Source organism: Stenella coeruleoalba, assembly GCF_951394435.1.
Source record: "Stenella coeruleoalba genome assembly, chromosome: 1".
Taxonomy (NCBI): domain Eukaryota; kingdom Metazoa; phylum Chordata; class Mammalia; order Artiodactyla; family Delphinidae; genus Stenella; species Stenella coeruleoalba.
Genome location: NC_137169.1, coordinates 57,839,353 through 57,856,553, shown reverse-complemented (window position 1 = coordinate 57,856,553; position 17,201 = coordinate 57,839,353). Strand labels below are relative to the sequence as shown.

Below are 17,201 nucleotides of genomic sequence, written 5' to 3'. Positions count from 1 at the left end.
ACCTCCCATATGTTTATTTACATATATATGTGTCCTTGAGAATTAGTGTTGCTTTATGCTGGTGTGTTGAATTTTCATGAAACATGTTTGGAGTAAATCTAATGCATTTGCTAACTTTTTATTTCACTCAACATTATGTTTCCAGGATACATCCATCTTGCTGCTATATGAAAATCCAGCTCATTCCTTCAGACTGCTGCCTCAACCCTGTCTTTGTCCAGTCTCCAAGTGACAAGCAGTAGCTTCCTTCCAACTTTTTGCCAACACAAACAAGGATGCAATGAACATTCTCTAGCATGTCCTCATGTGTGCCTGTGCAAAAGTGTCTCTCTCACCCTCCTACACTGTTGGTGGGAATGTAAATTGGTAAAGCCACTATGGAGAACAGTATGAAGGTTCGTTAAAAAACTAAAAATAGAGCTACCATATGACCCAGCAATCCCACTTCTGTGCATATATCCAGAGAAAACCATGACTTGAAAGGATGCATGCACCCCGATATTCATGTTTACAATAGCCAGGACATGGAAGCAACCTAAATGTCCATCGACAGAGGAATGGATAAAGAAGATGTGGTACATATATATTAATACAATGGAATATTACTCAGCCATAAAGAGGAACGAAATAATGCCATTTGCAGCAATGTGGATGGACCTAGAGATTGTCATATAGAGTGAAGTAAGTCAGAAAGAGAAAGACAAATATCATATATCATTTATATATGGAATCTAGAAAAATTGTTCAGATGAATTTATCTGCAGGGCAAAAACTGAGTCACAGATTAGAAAACAAACTTATGGTTATCAAGGAGGGAAAGGGTGGGTGGGATGAACTGGGAGATTGGGATTGACATATATACACTACTATATATAAAACAGATAACTAATGAGAATCTGCTGTATAGCACAGGAACCTCTACTCAGTGCTCTGTGGTGACCTAAATGGGAAGGAAATCTAAAAAAGAGTGTGTATATATATATATATATATATATATATATATATATATATATATATATGTGTATAACTGATTCAATTTGCTGTACAGCAGAAACTAACACAATATTGTAAAGCAACTATACTCCAATATATTAAAAAAATTTTTTAATATCTTTATTGGAGTATAATTGCTTTACAATGTTGCGTTAGTTTCTGTTGTACAACAAAGTGAATCAGCTATAAGTATACATATATGTTCATATCCCCTCCCTCTTAAGCCTCCCTCCCATCCTCCCTATCCCACCCCTCTAGCATTGAGCTGATCTCCCTGTGCTATGCAGATGCTTCCCACTAGCTATCCATTTTACATTTGGTAGTGTATAGATGTCAGTGCTATTCTCTCACTTCGTCCCACCTTCCCCTTCCCCTCCGGTGTCCTCAAGTCTGTTCTCTACGTCTGCATCTTTATTCCTGCCCTGCCACTAGGTTCATCAGTACCATTTTTTTAGATTCCATATATGTGCGTTAGCATACAGTATTTGTTTCTCTCTTTCTGACTTCACTCTGTATGACAGACTCTAGGTCCATCCACCTCACTACAAATAACTCAATTTCATTTCTTTTTATGGCTGAGTAATATTCCATTGTATATATGTGCCACATCTTCTTTATCCATTCATCTGTCGATGGACACTTAGGTTGCTTCCAAGTCCTTGTTATTGTAAATAGTGCTGCAATGAACACTGTGGTACATGACTCTTTTTGAATTATGGTTTTCTCAGGGTATATGCACAGTAGTGGGATTGCTGGGTCATATAATAGTTCTAGTTTTAGTTTTTTAAGGAACGTCCATACTGTTCTCCAAAGTGGCTGTATCAATTAATATTCTCACCAACAGTGCAGGAGGGTTCCCTTTTCTCTACACCCTCTCCAGCATTTATTGTTTGTAGATTTTTTGATGATGGCCATTCTGACTGATGTGAGGTAATACCTCATTGTGGTTTTGATTTGCATTTCTCTAATGATTAGTGATGTTGAGCATCTTTTCACATGTTGGTTGGCAATCTGTATGTCTTCTTTGGAGAAATGTCTATTTAGGTCTTCTGCCCATTTTTAGATTGGATTGTTTGTTGTTTTGATATTGAGCTGCATGAGTTGCTTATATATTTTGGAGATTAATCCTTTGTCAGTTACTTTGTTTGCAAATATTTTCTCCCATTCTGAGGGTTGTCTTTTCGTCTTGTTTATGGTTTCCTTTGCTGTGCAAGAGCTTTTAAGTTTCATTAGGCCCCATTTGTTTATTTTTTATTTTATTTCCATTACTCTAGGAGGTCGGTCAAAAAAATCTTGCTGTGATTTATGTCAAAGAGTGTTCTGCCTATGTTTTCCTCAAAGAGTTTTATAGTGTCTGGCCTTACATTTAGGTCTTTAATCCATTTTGAGTTTATTTTTGTGTACGGTGTTAGGGAGTGTTCTAATTTCATTCTTTTCCATGTAGCTGTCCAGTTTTCCCAGCTCCACTTATTGAAGAGGCTGTCTTTTCTCCATTGTATATTCTTGCCTCCTTTGTCAAAGATAAGGTGACCATAAGTGTGTGGGTCCTTGCTGCTTTTAATATTTTTTCTTTGTGTTTAATTTTTGTGGGTCCTTGCTGCTTTTAATATAAAACCTTGCTGCTTTTAATATTTTTTCTTTGTGTTTAATTTTTGTTAGTTTGATTATGTGTCTCGGCATGTTTCTCCCTGGGTTTATCCTGTATGGGACTCTCTGTGCTTCCTGGACTTGATGAACTATTTCCTTTCCCACGTTGGGGAAGTTTTCGACTATAATCTCTTCAAATATTTTCTCAGACCCTTTCTTTTTTTCTTTGTCTTCTGGGATGCCTATAATTCGAATATTGGTGTGCCTAGTATTGTCCCAGAGGTCTCTGAGACTGTCCTCTATTCTTTTCATTCTTTTTTCTTTATCTGCTCTGTGGCAGTTATTTCCACCACTCTATCTTCCAGCTCACTTATTCGTTCTTCTGCCTCAGTTATTCTGCTATTGATTCCTTCTAGAGTACTTTTAATTTCAGTTATTGTGTTGTTCATAACTGTTCGTTTGCTCTTTAGTTCTTCTAGGTCCTTGTTAAATGTTTCTTGTATTTTCTCTATTCTATTTCCAAGATTTTGGATCATCTTTACTATCATTACTCTGAATTCTTTTTCAGGTAGTTTGCCTATTTCCTCTGCATTTATTTTATACTCCAATTTAAAAAAAAAAAAGAGTGACTCTCTCTCTCTCTCTCTAAATGCACAGAATTTCTTGATTATAGACTAAATTCACCTATTTCACTAAATACAGCCAGGGTGATCTCTAAAATAGTCAGTCAGTTGACACTCCAACAAGAAAAGCATAAGAAGTTCTCATTTCCCCACCAGCACTTGGTATTTTCTGACTTTCTCATTTTGCCAATCCGGTACATGTAAGGTGGTATTTAATTGTGGTTTTATTTTCATTTTCTGATTTCTTATGAGGCTGAACTTCTCTTCCCATATTACTAGCTGTGTGACTTTCCCCTTCTCATACTTCACTCATTTTTTCTATTGTGTTTCCTGTCTTCTTCCTGACTTGCAGAAATAGCTTTTATATTCTAGATATTAATCACTTGTTAGTTTTCAACACCAAATATATCTCACTCCAGTCTTTCAATCTCTGAAAACTTTGTGATGTGTTTGTTGCACAAACATACTTTGATGTGGGTAAATTTATCCACAGTTTGTGTATTTTGAGTCTTGTTTATGAAATCCTTCCATTCTGGGGTCACAAAGATACTAAACTACATTTCCACCCATTGGCTTTTGGTTTTACCTTTCACATTTAGGTTTTTAATCCAAATCTAGCTAAAGTGTATTTTTTTTAAGGAAATAAACTTTATTATTTTTTCCACACAGTGAGTCCATTTTTCCAAATGTGGTTTCATCCCTGTCCCACACCAAGTTCCACACATTCATGGGTTTATGTCTAGGTCAGCTTCTTCACCAGAACACACTGGTTGCATTACGAGGCTCTGTGACACCTGACTATTCGGTGGTTAAAGTCCCTCCTCATTTTGCTCTTCTTTTTACAAAGTGGTCTTGGGTATTCAAGAAACTTTATTCTTCCATATAGCTTTTAGAATCAGTTTATCAGAGTCCTCAAAAATTTCAGCTGGTACTTTTATTGGAATTATATTAAATTTATAGCTCAATTTAGACAATGTTAAATTGTCCCATTTATAAATATACTGTCTATTTGAAATTATTTAGGTCTCCTTTTATATCTTTTAATGGAATTTCAAAAATTCGTCCTTAAAGTTTTAATGCATTCTTTTTTAGGTTAATTCCTAGACACTTTATACTATTAGTTTGCAATTTAAATGGCATCTTATTTTCTACTGCTTTTTCCAGTATTAATTTGTTTATGTTATTCTTATTCTGGCAGACCTGCTAAACTCTCTAATGAGTTCTAATAATTTGTCTATTGCCCTTGTTAAAAAATTTCCATGTAATAATCTTATTAGCTGTACACTTAAAATATCTTCTCTTTTCAATCTTTGAATTAAATCTTATGCTTTTTTTTTTCTCTTGCTTTTATCTTGTAATTTTAAAGAGAATGTTCCTACATATCTTTATTACGATGATGCTTGCTGCATGTTTTTGGTAGAAAGTCTTAGCAAAGCTGAAAAGTTTTCTTTTCTTCATAGCTTTCAAATTTATTTTATTTGTAATAAAATACTACTTATTTGGGCTTCCCTGGTGGCGAAGTGGTTGAGAGTCCGCCTGCCAATGCAGGGGACTGGGTTCGTGCCCCGGTCCGGGAAGATCCCACATGCTGCAGAACGGCTAGGCCTGTGAGCCATGGCTGCTGAGCCTGCACGTCCGGAGCCTGTGCTCCGCAACGGGAGAGGCCACAGCAGTGAGAGGTCCGCGTACCGCAAAAAAACACCCAACAACAACAACAACAAAAACTATTTATTTACTAAAAACTTTGCTTTACTGAATATATATATATATATATTTTTTTTGCTGTATGCGGGCCTCTCACTGCTGTGGCCTCTCCCGTCGCGGAGCACAGGCTCTGGATGCACAGGCTCAGCGGCCATGGCTCACGGGCCCAGCCGCTCCGCGGCATGTGGGATCCTCCCAGACCAGGGCACGAACCCGCGTCCCCTGCATCGGCACGCGGACTCCCAACCACTGCGCCACCAGGGAAGCCCTGAATATTTTTCTACATCTGTTAAGAACATATCCTTTTTTTTCTCTTTCAGTATTAAAGTAATGAATTACAATGATGCATTTTTCTGATACTGATCTATCTTTGTATTTTTGGGAGCAACACCTGCTTGATCATTCTGCACTCGTATTCTTTCCTTCTATTACTTCTTTCTTTTTTAATAGACTTTATTTTTTAAAGCTGTTTTAAGTTCATGGCAAAATTGAGTGGGAGGCACAGAGATTTTCCACACACCCCTGCCCACATACACACATCGCCTCCCCCACTATTGACATCCTGCATCAGAGTAGTACATTCTATAAGATTCTTGATAAATATTTTAGAATACTTTTTCCCTTTCATTTACTTTTTTTCTCTTATTGGGACTCCTTTTAGGTGGTTGTCATTACTTCTCTTTTTATTCTTTCAGTGTTTTAAGTCTTCTCATTTTTCAAATTCTTTTCCCCTTTTGATGACTTTTCAAAGAGTTTCTCATCCAATCTTCCATGTACTCTTTCAATCTTCAGATGAGTCCTTTCTGCAATCCAACCCATTGGGTGAGTTCATTATTTCAACAACTGAACTTTCCATACTGAATCTCTTTATTTGGGCCTTTTCCACAACCACTTATTTCTGATTTATGTTCCTAGCATCCTCTCTTATCTTTCTAAGGATACTTATTATGCTTATTCTAAACTCTTGCTCTTTCTGTTGTGCTGGTTATACTTCCTACCATACAGGTAGTCCCATTTGCTGCCTTTCTTTCTCAGAATTTGTGCCACTCAGATTTCTACCAATTTTCTCCTTTGGGATCATGTTTTATTTTCTTGGATTGATCAGCAGCCTTGGCCTTTATTTTTCTGTTGGGGGAGGAGTGAAAGTTTAGCCAGAGCTCATGCTCCTCCAGGTAAGTTTAGGTGGGGTGGAAGAGCTTTTCAGAGAGGAAAGCCAGGGAGCCTGTAGTGATTCACCCTATGCTCTGCCTGCCTCCTGTTCCCCGTAGGTGTACCTGGCAGCTCCAGAACCTACCCATGTCTCTGTGGATGGCACTGCTCTTCATGGGGGTAGGGCTGTTATTCTCTTTTATAATTGCCAGGCCATGGGATGGGTGGCAGAAGAAAATCACAGGCACTCTTTGTCAGGTTCCAGGGCTTCCTTGAAGTTACTCTGCCCTGCCCTCCAGACTTTCCTGCCCATAGTAAAAATGCCCAGGTGATGGACATCTCAGGGCAACAAGGGGAAGAAAAAGGAGTGCAACCAGGAAGTGCTACCTCAGCCCTCCCCCTTCATCACTATTACCCATCCACAGGCACTCAGCCATCCAGTTCTGTCTCTCCTGTGGTTATCTTCAGGGAAGGTTTGGTGGTGAGAGCCTGGAACCTGTGTGTTGGCTCCCTTGCCAGGAACTCGAATTCCCCAGCCCTGGTTCTTTATCTTCATTTGCCTTGGTATCTTATTTTCTGGCTATGTCACAAGTTTGCTTTTGTTTTGTTTTGTTTTGGAGAATAAAATGTATTCATTCAGTAATATGTATTGATCACCTAGGGTTTGCAAGACCCTTTGCCAGATGATGGGCTAAAATAGCCAAAGAGCCTTTCTAACCACTGCTCTCTTTGCAGTTAGCTAAGTAAATCAACCTGGCATTGCCCAGCCTCTGAGTCACCACACTTGGCAGGAACCAGCCTGAATTTCCTCTCCATCATGTTTGCCAGGGCATGCTCTCTCCTTTAGAACTCTAACAACTCACCTCTCTGACACCTTTCAAAGTTATTCCTTTAGCCTCTATCATTCGACTTCCCATCTCCATTTTCACCGAGAACTTCTAAATAGAGCTATGGAGTCATAAGGTATTTGGAAAAAGTGCCCACCTAAGAGACAGGTGGCTTGGTTTTTCAGTCCAGCTCTGCCACTAATTGTGTATATGATCTTGGCCAAGTTACATCACCTCCTGGGGCCTCAGTCTCTGACATCTGTGTGGGCCTCTATTTATGGCTGTACTGCTTTCTGTTTCTTGTCATAGTTTCAAGAATTCTTGAGCATAGGGACTGGTCTGAAATATTAAATATGTTTTACTTGTTGACTGGTGGGTTTAGCACACATTCAATTTTCATCATAAACCAACAAAATCATTCTAGTGCTTCTTGATATGCAGTGCTGTGGCATATACCTTTTACAACAAAGTTGTCCCTACTTTCTCAAAATCAACATAATTCTGCCTCGTGGGGCGTTATTTTTCTCTTCCTAGAAGGAAAGCTATTTATGTGAGTAGTGTGAACATATATTGAAAGAGAGGGAGACAAAAATCATGGTACGCTATTCCTACAAATCATGCAGAATTTGCATAAGACAAGAGGGCTCCAGGATGGGACCATGTGGTTTGCAAATCTGTCCTCCAGGTCTCGCTGGGGTGCACAACTACTCTTATTGGATGGTTTAGGTGTGGCATTAGGAGAGACAATAGGCTCTTGAGATTTCTGGGAGTAGGACCCTCTTAGTCACAGCTCAGTTCTAGAGAACTGTTTCAATATCCTACTTTACCACCCCTCCACGCTCCTCCTTATTGAGCCTCACCCTTATTTAACACCTTCCATTATGAGAGGAAGAAGTGTGTCTCTTACATCTTTTTTGCTATTGGATCCCATCATCTTTCAGCTCCCCAGGAACTTCATTCCATTAATGATCCCCTTTCCCCTTTACCTTCAACTCTTTCCCACCCCATTTCTCCTTTTCAACTTATATGCCTGCTCAGACCTCACTTTAAAGCAAACCCTCACGCTCGCACACCTGCACTACTTTGCCTGGCTAACACCATCTTGTCTCTCCGTTTCTGTTCACATGTAGCCTCCTCTCTAAGCCCATGCTTCAGCTTTTCTCTGTTCCTAGAGTGCCCTGTGCACACCTCTAATATTACACTTATCCTGTACTGCAGTTTACTTGTTTATATGTCTATCCCTCCCACCGGACAAAATATCAAAATATAACTGTAGGACCTTGACTGTATTTTTTACCTCTTGTGAATTCCAGTTACCTTATATAGTAATCTCAATAAATTTTTGTTGAATCAATAATGTAGAGGCCAACTCTAAAATAATGAATGTGTCATTTTGAGAAGCTGTTTCCAAATCTAAATAAAGAAGCTGGAATGGGCCCAGAAACTTCAAGAAGCTTATATCCTCAAGACCCATCTGCAGTGAGGTTTAAAGAAGTAACGTATTTTGACATACTACATCTTAACAAGAGCAGGATACTAAACAGTGGTAAGATCTCAATTTCCCCCCAACAGAATTCCCTTTAAAACTTATATACATAGTACTTATTCATTGAAGAAAAAAAATTTAAATATAAAAATCACCTGTAATACCATATTGTAGATATGGTTTCTGTTAATATTTCCATGTACATTCTCCTAGATTTTTTTTTTACTATGTTAAAATGTGTATTTGTGTAAATATATTTTTTAAATGACATCATACCATGTATACTTTTGAAAGCCTACTTTTTCACTTATTATGTGCATATTTCCATGCTAATAAAAACATAGCTACAATATCACTTTAATGCTGGAGTGGGATTAAGGTGGGTGAGGGTCATGACATATTTAACCAATCCATCCTCTATTATTAAATATTTAGGCTTTGAGGTGTTTCATTATTGAGGTGTTTCATTATTTCAAAAACATTTCAACAAACATTTTTGTGCTTACATTTTTTTAAGCTCATGCCTTATTATTCACTAGGATACATTTCTTTTGTTGTTGTTGTTGTTGCATTGGGTTTTTATTGCTGTGCATGGGCTTTCTCTAGGTGCATTGAGTGGGGGCTACTCTTCATTGAGGTGCACTGTCTTCTCATTGGGGTGGCTTCTCTTGTTGCAGAGCACAGGCTCTAGGCACGTGGGCTTCAGTAGTTGTGGCACGCAGGCTCAGTAGTTGTGGCTCGAGGGCTCTAGAACGCAGGCTTGGTAGTTGTGGTGCACAGGTTTAGTTGCTCCGCAGCATGTGGGATCTTGCTGGACCAGGGCTTGAACCCGTGTCCCCTGCATTGGCGGGTGGATTCTTAACCACTGCGCCACCAGGGAAGTCCCGAGGACACATTTCTAATGGCAAAATTTCTTGATCGAAAGATATGTTCATATTTAAAGTTTGTTAGTGTTACCAATTGCCAACTTTCTCTTAAGAAAGTTGTACCAATTTACACACCTGCCAGCAGTATACAAGGGTATATTTTCCCCACACTCTCACCAATATAGGTTATGCTAATTCTACTTACTCTTTCTCGGTCTGGTTTGATTTCTCATGTTTTTTCAAAATTTGCATCTCATTGATTGCTAACTAGGCTAAAAATTTCATATCTTTATTATTACTTTTATTTTATATTTATGTTTTGAGTAGCCTGTTCATATCCCATGATCTCGTATTATTTGAAAACTTATATATACAGATAATCAATCCTCTTTTCACCAAAAATGTAGCATACACTTTTCTTAAATTGCTCTTTGCATTTTAAAGCCTTATTTATGGTGTTTTAAAATTTTTTACTTTACTATGCATAAAGTTTGAGATTTTTTTCCCTATCGTTAATCCATCTTTTCCTTCAGGTTTCATGCCTTCCCCACATGAGGCAGAGATTACCAGTTACCTACCAAATACTCTCTCCTCAGCTTCTTTAGCAAGGAAACAATGTATTTCTGAGCCTCCTTTGCAGTTGGGTGTGATCAGGTGACCAGTTAGGGTCAATGACTGCAAGGGTTGTTGTGTGACCTGGGGCAAAACTCCTGAAGAGGGAGAGTTGAGGCTTCTCCCTTCTTCTTTTCTGTTGCCTAGAAGGAAACAGCTAGAGCTCCAGCAGCCATCCTGGACCACTTCCATCTTGTGGATGGAAGTCAACTTGGCAGTGGGTACGGAAGGAAGGAGCCTGGAGTCCTCACAATGTTATGAAGCTGTCACACTAACCCTGGGCTGTCTACCTCCAAATTTCTTTTATACAAGAGAATAAATAAGTCACTGTAGTCAGGCCTTTGGTAAGAGCAACTCTTACTCCTAAGAGCGATTCCTAACTCATATGCCAACCCAAGGTTATATCAATATTTATTTGTATTTTTATCTACTATATTACCTCTACATTTACAGATGTACGACTGAAATGACATATAACCAAGGTTCGACAGTGTCTATAAGATAATCATTTTTGGTAGAAGCTTCTTCAAAATGATAATTGCTAGACCCCCATGTGGATAAACTGTTACACTGAATTTTAAGGAAGGATCTAATTATAGAGTTTTATTCTATCAGGCATTTTTTGAAAAAGTTAGGCCAATGATCTTGACTTGAAATACTTTTATTATACAGATCTTGAGAAATAGCTTTAATATCTATTTTTTTTTGATGAATTACGGGCTTACATCCTAAGTTAGTTTTCAGGGGATGCAACTATAAAATGTGTACAGCTAGTTGGGAGGTTTTCAGTGTAGATAATTGGATACATATCTAAATTTGTGTAATAAAGAGCTGTATTATAGCAACATTGTACTATAGTTCCATAACAGCCAGAATTTCATTTTAAGACTATTGGTTTTAAAACATACTTTGACTATAGGTATGGTTTTTCTAGAACTTGACAACACATATTATTCTTGCTTCTGGAAAAATGAGCCAGATAAGAGCGTTCAATTTAATGTAATGAATATTTCCTTGACTAGTATTTATTAAGCACCTGCTACGTATTAGTCTCTGTATTTAATCTCACAATGACTTGTAATTCAGGTAATAAAATCCCTAGTTTAGAGAGGGGGAAATTGAAGCTCAGAGGTGTTAATTCACTTGTCCAAGGACACTCACTGGCTAAATGGAAATTTCAGACGGCCTCTGAAGGCTGTTGACTCCAAATTCTAAACTCCTGTGTTACTCATACCAGGCCCTGAGCTGGACCTGAGGGAGATAAGAGATTAGTAAAACAATTTCCTTCAAGTAATATTAAAGAAAATTTGGTACTTACCTGCCCCACACAGGTCCGTTATGTTAATATGAGTGGGCAAGGAACTGCCTTTCGAGTTAGCTGCAGACACGGACACAGCCCAGTTCCCAGTTCTGGGAATGACCCAGGTCCAGGAGGTGTGTTCTGTGATGTTCTGTAGTGTGGCTTTCCCCCCTGCTACCTCCTGCAAGGTCACTCGATAGTGGAGGATTTTTCCTTTTGCCTCTGATAGACTCAGATTCTGCAACAAAACACATCTCCTTACTATGTACTCTCAGACAAGGTCACTGGATGCTCTATGCTAGGACCTCATGACTACCAGCAGCAGGTGGCTACACTGGAGTGACCTTTTTATTTACATCTTCTCATCTCCTCCACTGCACACTTTCATGTCTCCACCCAGCCCTGCCACTTAGAAAAAAAATCAGTTAACATTTTTTAAAGCTAATTCTTAAAAACATATTGATTTTCCTTTCTTGCTTCAAAGTGACACTTCCTAACAGGAGAAAACTCAATTACATTCAATGGAACAAGTGAGGGATCTGGACTCAGAAGATCTGGGTTTGAGTTCCAGCTCTACCAATCACCAGCTGTGTGACCCTGGGCAAGGCATTCAGATCCTCTGAGTCTCCATTTCCAAATTTGTGAAACACACACACGTATATATTTTTACATAGAAAGTGCAATGCTGCTCCTGAAATCAAAAACAAGCTTTCTAAGAGCTAAACTAGTAAAATCCATACTTAGTGAATTGGATTAGCCATCTGTGCTAGGAAACTAAGACACTGTTTATAAATGTGTGACTAACAAGTTTTGGAACTGCAAGAATTCCAATTGAGATGACTTGGGAACAATCCCAGAAAGTAAGCAGAAAACTAATTATTTGTACTGTAACCCTGTTTGGACAAGGACCATGGGAAGCAGAAGCATTGGAAATGGGGAGTTGCCAAGGCCTGTGCTGGCAGTGCCTGTCCATGCCTAGTGCAGGGAGAGAAAGGCATTGCTCACCAGACTTAAGCATCACAGTTTTCTTGACAAGACTCTTCCTTCCATGGGGTGTGGGGTGGCCTCAAGCCGCTGAAAGACACACCTTAGGGTTGGCAAATGCCCCTTTCTCTGGTTCTCTGCTCCCTAAGCAATCTTTTAATAATTTGGTTTCCTATGTCATTTATCGTCATTTATCTGTCAGGAGAGCCTGGGCTAACGTGAACATCTGGTTCACTTAAAATTTGTATTTTTCACTTAAAGTGAAAAAATTGGCCTTCTGATTATAATTTGGCTTCTGAAATAATTAGCACGCTGGGAGAGGATGCTCCTATCTGCTGACTCAAGCCTTCTGGTTGGCCCAACAGCTGCAATTCTCACTATAAATTAATGCATGAACATCCAGCTTTTTATATTTCAGGCTCTAGGAGCTTGAATAATGCAGATCATGCCCTAGGTACCCTTCTGGATCCACAAGGCCCAAGACTGGGTCATAAACCATGGTCAACACACTGGGTGAATGCCATGTTGTTGGGGGCATTTTTGGGCGCACGTTCAGCCGTTCCCTAGAAGACATCCTGTGTCCTGGCAAGAACCAAGAAAGTTAGCGCTGCAAACGTCCATCAGCTGATCTCATAGGCCCATTGTGTGGATTAAAACAAGTGAGTGCTTTTGACATTGTGATGTTCTGAACTGTTATTAATAAACATGCCCTTTGTCATAGGAGAAAAAACAAGATAAATTAAAGCAAAAGCTGGCTAGGGAAGACCATTCCCTCAGCTCTCTCTCACTCCATTCTTCCCTCCCTGTCCCTTGTGCAGCTCCAGAGGGAGGACTGTCACCCCCATCCCAGGCACCCCACCCAAAGGCACTCCCCAAGAGTTAACTGGGCTCACAAAGCTCCCCATTCTTGCCAGGAACCCAAGGGGCAATAGGGAAACAGCCTGCATTACCACGCGCTCATTATTGTTCACAGACACCTCAGCAATCCAGCAGTAGAGTGCTGACAGAAGGGAGGAAACGTCAAGTCCTCTTGGATCCAATGAACCTACCTAGAGACTGCTGTGGAAATCCAGCTGATCCCAGTGATGTAGTAAACAGAGGTGTGGGTTGGAAAGGTGAGTAAATGTTCCCAGAGGGCAGGGAAGGGCTTGGACCCACCTTGCATTAGTTTTGAGTTGCAAATATCAGTGAGAAGGTGAGGATGGAGCCAAGGAGTTAGACAAATAAATATGGTATCCCTTGAGTTATGCTTGTATAAAATGTCAAGCTCCAGTTTGGCTGTAAACATCTCTCAGATAACTGGTCTCCTTAACCAAACTGGAAAATGGGTCTAACTTGTCCAGCAGGGTCCATAGAATAAAAGATTCAATGAGTTCAATGAGCCAGTGGGAAAACAGGTATTTAGCTGGAGGGGCACTCAGTCTCCTGAAGCAACTAAAAAGAGTGTGATTAGGTTGGTTAAAAAAAACCCAGTAACATCAAGTTTGCGAATCAGGTATATAATGCATTACCCCTTGATGACACGTGGCCCTGACGGAATGGACTATCATCCCAGAACAACAGAACAGGAAGGGGTTCTACAGATTAACAATGAATTCAGTGTTTCATTTTATCAACGGGGAAACTAAGCCCTGGGGACAAGAGATGACTTGCTTAAGGCCACTCAAGGGACAGATAGAGGGGCTGAGAGTGGAATCCAGGGCTCCTGACTTCTGGATTCATGACCCCTCCACTCTGACTCACTGCTCCCTCTAACGGCAAGCGTGAGACAATGAACTGGTGAGTACGAGCGCCATGTTGCATAGTTGGATCCCCATTCACCCTTCTGGCCCAGAGTTGCAAAGCAACTGGAACATCAACAGTGGGCATGAGGTCAGCAATTTGGGGAGAGTGGAGATCCAGAATTCTTTTTTTCCAGAGCCAACGAGCCCTGAGTCAGAAGGAGAGAAGCTCTGAACCGAGAAAAACCTTGGCCTGAGGAGCCAGCTGGGTCTTCTCAGATAAATTTATTTTTACTCTAGTGTTTGTTTATTTGGGTGGGTGAGAAGGGGGAATCTATCATTTATTGGGCCATACCATGAGTCAGAAGCTCTACATCCTGTCATATTTATTCCTTATAACTCCTCATTCTGATGAGGGTGCTAACGCTTAGAGAGGTTAAGAAACTGACTCAAGAAGTCCCTACAAATCTAAAAAAAAAAAAAAAAAGGTTCTGAAGAACCTAGGGGCAGGACAGGAATAAAGACGCAGACTTAGAGAACGGACTTGAGGACACGGAGAGGGGAACAGTAAGCTGGGACGAAGTGAGAGACTGGCATGGACATATATACACTACCAAACGTAAAATAGCTAGCTAGTGGGAAGCAGCCACATAGCACAGGGAGATCAGCTCGGTGCTTTGTGACCAGCTAGAAGGGTGGGATAGGGAGGGTGGGAGGGAGGGAGATGCAAGAGGGAAGAGATATGGGAACATATGTGTATAGCTGATTCACTTTGTTATAAAGCAGAAACTAACACACCATTGTAAAGCAATTATACTCCAATAAAGATGTTAAAAAAAATTAATTAGGGCTTCCCTGGTGGCGCAGTGGTTGAGAGTCCGCCTGCCGATGTAGGGGACACGGGTTCGTGCCCCGGTCCGGAAAGATCCCACATGCCGCGGAGCGGCTGGGCCCGTGAGCCATGGCCACTGGGCCTGAGCGTCCGGAGCCTGTGCTCCGCAACGGGAGAGGCCACAGCAGTGAGAGGCCCGCGTACCGCAAAAAAAAAAAAAAAAAAAAATTAATTAAAAAAAAACTCCCTACAGAAAAGTAATGCTAGATTTTAGTGCGCCCCCTGGTGGATATGAGAGAGGAGGGCGATATCCAGACGGAGTCTGGGGTCCCCAGGAGCATCTCAAAGACAGGGTACTTCCTGCCCCTTCTTGGGCAGTGCTGAGAGTGGGTTTCAAGCCAGTGGTCCTACTGTTGTTGTCACCCTCTCCTACTGGTAAGAATACACTAAAAAGGAAAAGCTGTCCACTGCCTCTCTCCCTTCAGTCTTCTTTCTGCTCTGCCCTGTGGAAAATGATCTAAACTTAGTGAGCGTAGCCTTTCTGACTTCGCTTTGTCTGAGAAGCAAAGAGTGAACAGCTCCCTCATAAACCATTATAAGAATTCTGCTGCCTGAAAAGGCTTTCAGCGTCAAAAATAACTTGGTGAATGTAATCCAAGAAAGGACAAAGTCTGATGCATTTGTGAATGTGTGCCCTGTTTGTGTTTTGAAGTATATTATAGGAAAGGTGTTTCTGTGAATTGATAAATCATTTCCTCTTAAGACTTCGAAAAAACTACTGTACTTACAATAAAGTAATATTTTACTTCTGAACTTCCCCTGATGCAAATAATAACTTTAAAATAACTGTTAGAGCTTAGCCTGTATCAGAGAAGAGAGTCTGTAATCAAGACCCGTTGGAAAGCTGGGCAGTTTGAATACTTATTAGTCGCAGCTTTATCTGTGAAGATTTTTTGGGTTTTTTTTTGGTTTTGGAACACTGCTGACTTGGTTCTTGTTATTCGGGAAGATCTTTTGCTTTTCTGCTCCACCACCTAGCAGCCACATGACCTTGGGCAAGTTATTTCACCTCTCTGAGCCTCAATTTCCTCATCTGTAAAATGAGGATAATTCTATATCCAGCATAGGCTTATTGGAGGATTCAATGAGCTAAGGGCAGTAAACTGTTTCAAAAGAGTGTTTGGTGCATGAGAGATATGAAGACACTTGGTGGGTACCCTACTCTCACTTAACTCTAATATAAAAATCATCATAATTGGCACTTTTCCCATCATACTTATATGGCTCTTCTATTAATCTTGACCTGGCTTATACCACAGCTCTCTATGGAAGTTTCACCAGTGCCATACAGTTGATTACAAAGTATATGCAATTTGTGGGTTTAAGTCTGGGTACCTTGACTTCAGAACTTATGACTGCCTTCAGCAACCCCAGTCCAAAGTGAAGACAATCCTCACCTGGAAGTTTTAAAAATCACTGTACTGGAAATTTCCATCTGTGGACCTATCTCCCCACTAGCCTGTCAGTTCGTCTTTGCATCCTCAGTGTCATGACCAGTGTCCACCTCCTAAGAATGACCTGGCAAACACTTTTCACAATTCTTATTTTCATACCAACCTCATGTTATATATACTTTTACTATCTGCACGGTACTCATGAGGCAAGTAAGGCACAGAGAGTTTAAGCGCCTTGCTCAGGAACACACAGTAAGTGGTAAAGCTGGAGCTTGAACCCAGCTAGCACAGCTGCTCTATCTGGAGAATGAAGTCTTAACTGCTGGCATGCTGGCACGTAGTAGGCATCCCCCAGGTGTTCCGCTACTCTGAACTGATTTAATTGATAGTCATACCTCCTGGTCGTTACCCGGGCATAATGATGTCTATCTTGTTTTACAGCTAGAAAACAGCAAAATAATGGAAACTTTTTAAGAGCAAAGCTTTAACTCCCCTTCCATCTCTGTTTTCTATCTTCTGTTAATTCTCTGCTACTTACTCTTATCTTTGTCACTGACCACATTCTGCTATCCAACCCAAATTCCCTGCATTGCATCTGGTACAGTATGTGTGACTAGTAAGCAAGGGAAAGCAACCTGTTCTGTCTGAAAATATCTCCAGAAATGCTGTGCCAGCCTGTGATGAGACAGGGTTGGGAAAGGGAAGGAGAGAGAGTTGAATACTGCAGCAAAACTAATCTTCCCATCTGCTGCTTTTGTATTTAAACATTGATTCTGAGGTTGGATACCTCCTATAATTATATAAGGGCCTCAGGCTCCTGGAAGCCAATCTTCCCTGGGGATTTACAATAGACCTTTGTCCTCCATCAATATAAACCAGGTTACAAATAATACTGTCTACTTTTACTGAATCCCTTTCATATGAGGAGGCCAAAGAATTCATCCCTTCAGTGCAATGTGATACAGGTTGGAATATTCTTCTTTCACCAAAGACAAAGACAGGGAGAAAGAGACCAAGTGAATGTACTGAATAAGCCGCTTCTGGTCTCAACAGTCTGAGGCTG

At 40.4% G+C, this 17,201-nt stretch overlaps 1 protein-coding gene across 1 annotated transcript in view; it reads right to left on the bottom strand.

Moving 5' to 3' along the window:
* IL12RB2 (interleukin 12 receptor subunit beta 2) overlaps positions 1-17,201 on the bottom strand; it is a 78,836-nt gene that overhangs the window by 21,359 nt on the left and 40,276 nt on the right. Inside the window, exon 9 of the mRNA XM_079924835.1 lies at positions 11,166-11,385. Coding sequence (XP_079780961.1) covers positions 11,166-11,385 — 220 coding nt within the window. The remainder of the gene's footprint in view (positions 1-11,165; positions 11,386-17,201) is intronic.